This window comes from Asparagus officinalis, chromosome 9 (genome assembly GCF_001876935.1).
Source record: "Asparagus officinalis chromosome 9, Aspof.V1, whole genome shotgun sequence".
Lineage (NCBI taxonomy): Eukaryota > Viridiplantae > Streptophyta > Magnoliopsida > Asparagales > Asparagaceae > Asparagus > Asparagus officinalis.
Window position 1 is genome coordinate 48,593,141 of NC_033802.1, and position 11,164 is coordinate 48,604,304.

The window sequence follows — 11,164 nt, forward strand, 5'->3', positions numbered from 1 at the left end:
AAATACCATTAACTTTATAAATCGTGAACCCCCAGTGACTTTCAAAGATAAACAAAATCCATCAGGAGCATTCACAATTCTCATAAACAAGTTTACCTATTTATTGAAGTACATTGTCTTATTCCACATCCTCCACCTCGTTGTCTTCTTCCACTACCTCTTCCATCTAGGCCAAAAAAATCATGTTCTTCTTCCTCCTTGACGTAACGGTTTCTCATAAAAGTTATATAATTGTTCTCTTTCTTCTTGGACAAACTATACTTTCTCATAAGTCATACGTATAATCTTTTGCCTACTCGACATTACCTTCTTCCACCAGTGGAATAACCTGTCAAAATAATTCATATGATCATCTAACTTCACTGATTATTTCGCTATCTGCTCTTTTACTAATATCAGCAGCATCTTTTCATTGATAAACTGCACCTTCCATACATCGGAGAGATTCAATAATTTACAGAAAAAACTTCATCAAAAAATCTTTTGGAAATTATTGAATCTATTCGACTTATGTCAGGTGCAGTTTATCAATAAAAAGATCCTAATATTAGTAAAAGAACAGATGATGAAATAACGGAGAGGATTAGTAAGAAGTCTCATGATTGTGTGCATAATTTTGACTGGTTGTTCCACCAACGAGATGGAAGAAGATGTGGAGGAGTGATAAGATTATACATACGAATTATATGATAAACTATAGTTTGTTCAAGGACGAGGAGGAAGAAGTCATATTACTTTCATGGAAATAGTTTCGCCCATAAGGTGGAGGAAGGAGAATGTGCAACTTTTTTGATCAAGATGGAGGAGATGGTAGAAGAAGACAATGAGGTGGGGGATGTGGAAGAAAATGATGTTTTCAGTAGATAGTAAAAGAGGTGTCATTCAGATACTAGAGTGAGATAAGTTAGGGGTGGTTTTCTTATGAAGTTCGGGAGGGTTTGTGCAAAACCCCTTAAAATCCAGGGGAATTTTCTCAAATTTACATTTTCAATAATCTTGAATCATGTCTGCTTTATGCTTGTTTTTAATTCATATACACGTGGAATTTTGTGGTATAGATTTTACATTTATCCACTCGAAATTCCTTGCTCCCCTGCCACCAAGCCTGTCGGAATTCATGTGCTCTTTGAGATTGGTCTTCCCTAATATACTCGATGTGAACCATCTATGCAAAGAAGTTGGGCCTTTGAGAAAAGCAAAGAATCTGCCAGCTACTCTTAGTTACTTGAAGAGGCAGTTCTTTGTGCCCATAGAATTTGAAATCCCTCATCAAGGTATTTTTTCCCCCTCTAATACCCGTTTCTTCTTAGAATTTTAATTTATTAAATCCTATTTACATCATTATCTTAACAGCTGATGTGAAAACTGAGAAAGATCACGGACACAATGTCCTCAGAATTACAACCTTATTTTCCAAGCTCTACAATTTGCTAAAATTATCTTCTGAGCGTCAAGAGCCATATGAAGAGCAGCATAGGTCAATTGAAGATTACACAAATATCTTTCATCCTACTTACACTAGTTTCCAAGAGTCTGGGGACAATGAGAATGTCATTCTCTCAATGAATAAAAACAGGAGGAAAGTGAGCACCGATAACATAGTTTTCTTGTGGGGTTTTGGCGATAGAATTAGTGCTTCTGAGTTAAAATCCCACCTCAAGGGAATCCATCCTGTGTTCTCTGAAGACTTTGACTTGCGACTTGTAGATAAAGCATGTTCAGTTATTGTTTTTTGGAGCTCAGGTGCTGCTCAAGCTTTACTCAAAGTGATGGAATCAGGAGAAATGATCTCCATTGATCTAAAATTAGCAGGATACGAAGCTTACAAGAAAGTTTGCAAGTCGGGGCTTTGGGAGGCAGGCTTGGCCAATTCTTTGGAGGCTGCCTTGGCTGAGACTGAACTTGAGTGTGATCTTTCTGCATCTTCTGCCAAGGATTCCTCGGATATCTATTGGAACAGTGAACTGATGATTGATCTTGATAATCTTTGAGAGGAGTCCCACTAGTTTGAGCATTCATTGTAGCTGAAGAAGCACCTGATGGTTTTGCACAGAGGGAAATGATGTCCTATTGGAACTACAACATCATGACCTAGTTAAAGAGATTCAAATTATGGTATTTTAGTTTTTGAGCAAATCCGAACTCTTGCCCTTGTTACTGGCGTGTAAGGTTACCAAACTTCCTCTTTTGCTCGAAGGGCACGCACTTGATGATTTTGTACATTATGGCTGAAAATGCATCATTAGGAAACTGTTTGGTTTGCTAAAAAGTGGAATGCAAATTTTGTTGTATGTAGCATTTTTTGCGAGTAGATGGTGTTAAAACTTAAAGAAAACTTTGTTGTTTACAGGGTTTTCTTCTCTTCTCTCCTTTTTCTTGTGGTAAAGATCTTTGTGTTTGGCAAACTCTTACAAATAGGCCAAGAATTGGCCATGTTTTTCGCAAGTGGAAGAAGGGCCTTAACCTTTTTTATTTATTTATAAAGAACCACTTTTCCCTTGGTTCAAAAAAGAGCCAATGTTAGGATCAATCTTAGCCCGGTTTTGTGGAGTTTGCCAAATAGGCCCGGTGTCACGGACCTTGTACAATTTCTTGTTTAGTCTAATCTCTGACATGCTCAAGTCGTTTAATTATTCTTCTTTGAGGAGTTGTTTCTCAATGATATCTAATGTTTTGTCTTGCTCTTGCACCGTGTTGCTGATTTTTGGTTCCTTGCCACGCTTGTCATAGGAATCCTGTAAACTCTATTTAAAGAAATTTACACTGGATAGTGTCCATACCTTGTACCGCCAATGCCTTCAATTGTGTGTAATAGCGTTACCCGGATGTTCGTTGTGCATGTTGTATGCTGTGTAAACAGCAAAGGTTCTCGAGCAATAACACCTCAGACTTATGCTTTTCGCTGATTTTCTGAATTGCAAACATCCACTTATCCTTTTTCCTGATTCTCCAAATTGCACACATCCAACTAGAGCATTTTCAGGTCAAACCCGCATGTAATAACACAGATAATGTATGAATGCCCAAGATTGCATGTTGTAGATGTCATGGTTTCATGTAGGTGACTGGAGTATACTACAAATGAAACCGGAGGTTGTTGGTAATTCATATGTTAGTATGTTCCAATATTGAAAAGGTTGAAAATAATAACAGATTCAACTGGAAATTTAGAACTGATAACTAATAGCTTAAGTTGTTGAACAAAGTGGTTTTCAACCCATGTTAAAGATTTATTTGACTTCTAAAGAGCGTGATCTCTCTCCAAGTTTAGATTGGCCAAACGGCATTTCTTGATTGCTTTCAAAGCAAATTCCATCCTTGTTTAATTTTAAGAGCGAAATACATCTCCTCAAAGTGTGATCGAGACAAGCATAGATGCATCTCAAAAGAGTGAATGAGACGAGGGTACATGGATCTGGAGGTGGCAATTTATGACCCGACCTATCAACCCGACCGATTTATAATGGGTATGGGTTGAATTATATGGGTCGCGTCATAAACGGGTCAACCCAAAGTTACTCATTTATTAAACAGGTTGACCCGCCTGACCCGCTTGACCCCTATACCAAATCGGCTCCGAAAAAAAGCACCACGCTTAGATATTCGACTTCCGGTCTGGTCATCGGAGCCTAATAATGTCTAGCTCCTGCTCGAGCTCAGCCATGGCGGACTCTGCTGGGACGACGCTCAAGGATCTCATCACCTCAGATCCCGCCCCCGTTGCCATCACGTGACCACCGATCGGAAGTCGAAGAGGCCGACTTTGATGCAGTTCCAGAACGACACCATTCTCGCAGCTAAGGCTTTAAATCCAATCAGGACCATGCAGAGACAGAAGAAGAAGATGGTTAGTATTTAGGTTTTCCTTTCAGAAATTTTGTGTAAATTTGTGAAAGATGTAATCTTTTCTTCTGTTGGAGTTAGAGGCTTCATCAACGATTATTATTATTATTATTATCGAGCGTTTTGTTTTAAGTTATTATTTTAGTCTTATCTGTAGTGGTTTTTGTGATCGATCCAGGCTTGGGCCTCTTGACTTTTGTGCTTCAGGTTCTGACTGTTTAGGTTGCATTTTGTGAAATTACAGTTTTAAAATGGTCGGGGTTAGAATCCGAGCACATATCAGATTAATTCCATCAAAATTTTTTGTGAAAGAAAGAGTAAGCTTGATATTTTTTATATGGGTCGGGTCGGGTAACCCGTTTAATAAACGGGTCAGATCGCATTGACCCATTTATTAAACGGGTCGGGCCGTGTCACACTTATACGGGTCGGGTCAACTATGACCCGACCCGATCCGACCCGACCTGACCCTACCCGTTTGCCACCCTTACATGCATCCCCTCAAAGAGTGATTGAGACAAGGGTATATACATCTCTTCAAACTGTGTGAAACATAGGTGTGACTTTTGAATCATTCTTGAATGTTCTCAACATCCCAAATAATGTTAAGAATTAACTTGTTAATTGGAGAACATATGTAATCCATAGACACAAATACAGGTCCTGAGCCGAGGCCTAGAGTTATGATCATAATTTGACTAAGTTATCGCAGGTATGTTTGGATACCATAGTGATTTTTGTGCGTTTTCAAAACATCATGTTGTTTTTCTCCAAAAGTGTTTTCAAAGCATCATGATAAGTACTTTTAGTCAACAATAGCTTGACCTTTTGTCACGCCCCGCTTCCCAACAATACCGGGGAATTGGAACGTGAACAAGCCCTCGACATATTAGACTAAAGAGAAATGTATTAGACCTTCTACTCAATCTAATACGCTAAGCGTCAAGCAATATAAAGCGAAGTCACAGGTCCCCGATCACAGTAGCAAGAATATAATAAACAACTCAGAACCAAAAGATAGATATCACAACTGAAATAATCATCCAGACATAATAATCGGGCCAAACATGCCCTTATACAAAGCGATCTGAATGCTGGAAAATATAAAATACAACGATCAGGCGGAAATGAAAAGTGCTATAAAAGTAAACAAATGATCAACAGCTGATAAAAGAAGTGACTAGGCTTCGGCTTCTTCTGCTCGATCTACAAGCACTCCTGCGGAGGATCCTATGGCTCATGTACGACTACGAACTGAAGCTGTCCGTCTTCTACATCTGACGTACAACCCGAGAGAATATGAGTACATCAGCGTGCATGGCACACAGCAAGATCCCACAAGAAAGAATAGAAAACGACCAATGCAATAATAGTAATAATAATAGAAGCATGGCACTAGAATTCTAATAATCTAAATGCAATTCACTCATATAACATTCAGAGTAATCAAAAAATCAATCGGGTAACAAGGTCATGCAGCTAGCGATCAGAAAAATTATCCAAGTAACATGATCATACAACTAGATGAGATTAATGCTTAAAAATCTACAACTCGAGACGTAGTATGTCGAGCGAAATAATCCAAACAAGAAAATCCTCATGTATATACTTTATATCTCAAATTGTAGATAATTAAATATTAATCCTGATCTATGTATGAAAAGAAATATAATGGGTCCGTATCTCACAACAACTCGTAATCATCCAAGTAACGATGTCATGTAACTAGCCATCCTATAACAGGTCACTAGTTCACATCTCACACAGAATCAACGTTTATATTATAGGATAACTGACTGTTCAGAACTCCCCTACGTACATCCAGTAGTACTATACGCAATCCAACTTCGACCTGGTCCGAACTCAAGCCGACTTGGATGAATATAAAATTCGCGGACCAAAGTAGCGACACCGATCTACTTTGACCCAACAAACCAACCTAGTGGCGACACTGATCCACTGGTGCGAGCCTGGAAGATATATCAACAGCCTTATCCGATTACATGAATAGAGTCTTTCCCACCCCAACATCTCCTGTATTTCTAAGTCAACAACACACAAGCCTCTAGGTCTTATTCATGTCACACAAGTCACTATAGTCATAAACTCCTAACGATTCTCAATCACAACAAAGAACAACCAATATAATTATTCATGTGCAATAATGTCATGGCATATCAAATAATCAAAATTAAGAATTATAAATCATAAACAACGTCTACATAATTCAGAAAATAATCTTTTTTCTAAATTAATTTATTTTAAATTATTTCTCTTAACAATTAATCTAAAATAATTTATTTTCCAAAATAAATTCCTTTAAATTATTATAATTATCTAAAAATGATTCTTTTGCCAAACTAAATTCTTTTAATTTATTATAATTATTCTGAAAATGCTATTTATCATATTACTATGATATATTTAATATTCTTTATCAAACAATCCCACACAAATAATTATATCACAACTAATCTATGTAATAAAAAATAACGGATATGAATATTAAAATGACAAGTCAATGAGCAAGAGGGATCTTGCCTACGAGTGTCGTTGGGATGTGGCATGACAGATCTGAAGGGAGCGAGCGACGGTGGCGGGGTCTGGGTCGAGGGAGCTCAGGAAGAAGCGGCGGAGCATGCATGGGTCGGCAGCTGGGGCACGACGAACGAGCGACCGACAAGGGGCGCTTGAGAGATGAGGGGACTTCAAGCTCCAGGCTTTGTGCTAGGGAGGCGGCGGTTTGGTCGACTGGGTAGCAGCGCAGGCAGAGGGCTGAGCATGCGAGGAGGAGGAGGGATGGCGGCTTTGGCGGAGACGACGATTACGAGAGGGGTGGGCGGCGGCTAGAGCTGATGGAGGGCTGCGAGCTCGCGACGGCGAAAAGAGAGAGCTGGGCGGTGTCGACGTTCGAGAGCTTGCAGGCACGGCGAGCAGGGGAAGAGTGACAAGGAGCTGGGCGAGCGGTGGAAGAAAGAGGAGGGGTGACAGCGAACTTAGGGCGGCGTGGTTGAGTGGGGAGGGGGCTGAGACGGCGCTCACGCGGGGCGGAGCTGAGGGTTGATGCGAGGTTGGGAGGCGTAGGTGGTTCGAGCTAGGCACGAAGCTTGGGTTCGGGCGGTTGTCGATTTCGGTGGTGGCGGTGGTGATGGGAGAGATGAAGAGGAGAGAGAGTGAGGATGAGGAGAGAGAGATAGAGATGTGAGAGTGAGTGAGAGAGAGACAGAAAAATGAGAGTGAGAGAGAGATCTGAGCATGGGGGATTTTTGAGGATGTGAGAGAGAATCTCGTGGGGGAAGAGAGCGAGAGAGTGAGGGTGAGCGTGGGTTTTGAGGGAATCAGGGGAAACACGAGGGAGGAGATTAGCGTGAATTGGGGAGGGTCTTAGGGGGGTGGGGTAGGGGAGAGAGAGATGGTTTACAGGTGAGAGAGGAAAACACAGTGAAAAATACTCCATTAAAAAATAACTTAATATTTAAAATACGAAAAAATTTATTCAAATCAATATTGAAAATTTATGGTCAAAATAATATTAATAATAACAATAATGAATAATTAAATATTAATAAAAAAGTATTACCGAAACAATTAAATTTATAATTAGCAAAACCATTAAAATAATATAAAAACTATATTTTTAAATAATAGAAAATTCTAGAAAAATTGAGAAAAATAAAAATACTCTTTTAAAAATAATATTTTAATATTTAAATACTAGTAAAAAATTTTAAACTCGTATTAGAAATTTACGGTCATTATATCCTATGCCCCTTAAAATAAATTCTGTCCTTGGAATTAAAAAAAGGGTGATGCACAAAGAAACCAAAGACAGAAATATAGAATCAAAGACTCAATTCAACACATATAGAGAATGATTCAAGATAAACTGCATGTGCATAAGCAAAGGGAAATATAATACAAGAATGATAATCACATTTTATTATAATTTTATACCCTCATTATCTATTTTACATGAATAAATATACCATTAATAATTGTTGTTAGATTAGTTTGCACATAATTGAATGAAAATATAAATAAATATTATTAAATATAAAAACCCCCAAAAATCTCTCTTCTCTATTTTGTATCATTTTTTTGAAGCCCAAAACCCATCACAAAAAATGATTACACCAAAGACTTGGTGGACTTGGATGCAATTAGTTGGAAAGAATTGGACTTGGATGCAAAGATTACAAGCTCCGGACCTGCTGCATTTTTTGAAAAAAACCGGACTTGCTTGGCTTGCTTGGATTTTCATTTATCTCAAGTTTAAAGGCCCAAAGATGAGGACCGGACTTGGCTGTATTTTTCACAAGAAAATCACTGTTTTCAAAATCAATAGAAACCGGACCTGGGGGCTTGATTATTGTGGGCCGGACATGCTGGTCTTAGCTTTGAATTACAAATCAAATGAAATGGGCTGGTTGTTTGAATGTGCTGCAGATTTCCAAATGAAGACCGAACTGCAGCTGTGATTTTTTTTATGGACCGGATTTGCTTGGTTGCTTTAATGGGCTGGAGAATTGTTTTTTTTTCAAATGAATCAAGGGCCGGTTTCATTGGTGATTGCTGCAGCTTTGATGTGTATTTCCATTGGGCCGGTTTGCAGCTGGACAATTGGGCCAAAAATTTGCTGCAGCTCTTCATTTCCTGTTTTGAAAATCAAATGGGCTAGAGAAGAACAAAAAGCAAATTCAAGGGTGGAGATTGCTTTGCTTGGGGCTCAAAATAAATCCAATGGCTCATATTCATTGATGATTACTATAAATAGGGGTAGAGAGTGAGGGGTTAAGGGTGTGAAAATTTTTGTAACTTCTTTTTGGAGAGGAGGGCTACTCTTAATTGAGAAGGCCTTCCAAAATTGTAACTTTTTGTTGCAATTAATAATAATAATTTTTTCACCACTTTAAATTTTTCTCTTCTTCTCTTTGTTGGATGATAAAGATGAAGATGAAGATGGAGATGGAGAATTATTTGAAGGTTTGTATTTGTTTTCTTTTTCTCTTTTATTGCTTATTAGTGTAGATTTATTTCTATGCTTGTAGTTTAGATTTTATTTTCTTGTTAAATAGCCAAGAGGCTAGAACCCTCTTGCCTTAGATTTATTTCATGCTTATAGAATAGATTTATTTTCTTGCATTTAATTCTTACAATTTTATTTTGTAGTTTAGATTTTGCAATTTATTTTATAGTTAGATTTTAATTTCTTATACTATTCACCTTGAGGCTAGAACCCTCTTGGGTTTAGTTTTTCTTTTTGTTTATTTTTATTTTATTTGATTCGCCTTTAGGCTAGAATCCTCTAGGGAATCACCCTTTTTAAAGAAGTGGGTTCAATTGTAGATTACCCATATCTATAATTGAATCCACCATCTTTAATTTCTTGCATTTTCTTTTATTCTAGAATTTTGTTCTTCATTCTTGATTTTTTTTTTTGTTTCTTGATTTTATTCATTTTTCCTTCTCACCTTATTGATCATACTCATTCTTTTTTCAAATCCACTTTCACTTACACTTTGCACCTATTTACACACCATTTTCACTATCTCAATCTCTTCACAATCACATTCACTCATCACTCCTATTTGTCACGCACACAAAATAAGAACCAATTTTATATTTTCTCCTATAAAATCACCTTCCTCGTAGGATCGATATTTTTATACTATAACTTGATAAATTATGCACTTGTAATTTTGGTACATAATTATGCCACATCAAAGAACGATACAAGATAAGATACAAGACATGACAGCTAAGATTCAGGAAACAGATAAGGGTATCGCTGTCGCATCTCAGACTCAGTCTCCCAAGTCGACTCGCCAGGAGAATCTGGGTGCCACATCACACAAACAAGCGGGACGGTCTTGTTCTGGAAAGTCTTCTCTCTTCGGTCCAGGATCGCCACAAGCTACTTCTCGCATGCCAAATTATGTTTCACCTTAATCTCCGAGAAATCTATGACATGACTCGGATCTCCGACATATCTCCACAACTGAGAAATATGGAATACGTCATGTACTCCTGCTAATGTGAGTGGTAATGCAAGTCAATACGTCACTTCTCTAACTCTCTCTAATACGTCGAAAGGTCCCACATATCGCGAACTCAACTTCCCACGCCTTCCAAAGAGAATGGTGCCTCGGTTGTGGGAAATCTTTAGGAACACAGGATCACTTGGCTAAAACTCCAAGTGTCAATACTTCGTGTCCGCTCAATGTTTGAATCGGTCTTGCGCTATACGAAGTCGTTCCCGTATGTTCCTGACAACATCAACTAACTTGGCAATCAATTCGGTCCCAAAAATCTCTCGCTCACCAACGTCATCCCAACTCAAAGGAGAGCGGAACTTCCTCCCATACAATATCACGAAAGGTGCCATTCCAATGATAGTTTGGAAACTATTGTTGTATGTAAACTCCACCAAATGCAGGTGATCTTCCCACGATCCGTGAAAGTCAAGCATACAAGCTCTAAGCATATCTTCCAAAACATGAATTGTCCTTTTCGATTGCCCATCAGACTGAGGGCGATAAGCTGTGCTGAAACTGAGACCGGTCCCAAGATTCGCCTGCAAACTCTTCTAGAACTCTGAAGTAAATCGGGTATCGTGGTCCGAGACGATGCACACTAAAACTCCGTGCAATCGTACGATCTCTTGCAATACTAGGGATTTACTAACATTCTTTGGAAAAGGAACTCATCGAAATATATAGAGATAAATATTTTACCTCTATGTATCTATGAGCAAGATGCTCCATCGATTGTCCCACTCTGAATGGAATGAAGTGAGCCGATTTGGTTAATCGATCTACGATCACCCAAACAACATCATTTTGTCTAGTGCTCCGAGGTAAGACAGTAACGAAGTCCATGGTGACATGTTTCCACTTCCACTCTGGAATAGGCAACGGCTATAGCAGGCTTGCGATGCGCTAATGCTCTGCCTTCACCTGCTGATAGATAAGGTACTTCGCCACACTGCGAGCAATGTCTCTCTTCATACCACGCCACCAAAAATTCAGCTTCATGTCCTTGTACATCTTCGTGCCTCTAGGGTGAATAGAATACATTGAGCTGTGAGCTTCCTATAATAATTCCTCTCGGACATCTCCTTCTAGCACGCAGATATGACTCCTAAATTGTAAGGACCCATCCTCGTGGATAACAAATTCCGACCGATGACCAGTCGCTGCTAACTCTCTGCAATTCTGAAGAAATGAGTCACCTGCTTCTGCAGCCTTGATTCGCTCGACCAATGTCGATTGAATCTGAAGATTCATCAAAGAAGCGGTGACCCCTAGAAGAACAACTTCTA

General features: G+C 38.8%; 1 protein-coding gene across 1 annotated transcript in view; it reads left to right on the top strand.

The window, feature by feature from the left end:
- The window catches only part of LOC109824557 (poly(A)-specific ribonuclease PARN-like), an 11,257-nt gene extending 8,910 nt beyond the window's left edge, over positions 1–2,347 (top strand). Inside the window, exons 7-8 of the mRNA XM_020391182.1 lie at positions 1,059–1,274; positions 1,354–2,347. Of these exons, the coding sequence (XP_020246771.1) occupies positions 1,059–1,274; positions 1,354–1,991 (854 nt within the window). The 3' untranslated portion in view covers positions 1,992–2,347. The remainder of the gene's footprint in view (positions 1–1,058; positions 1,275–1,353) is intronic.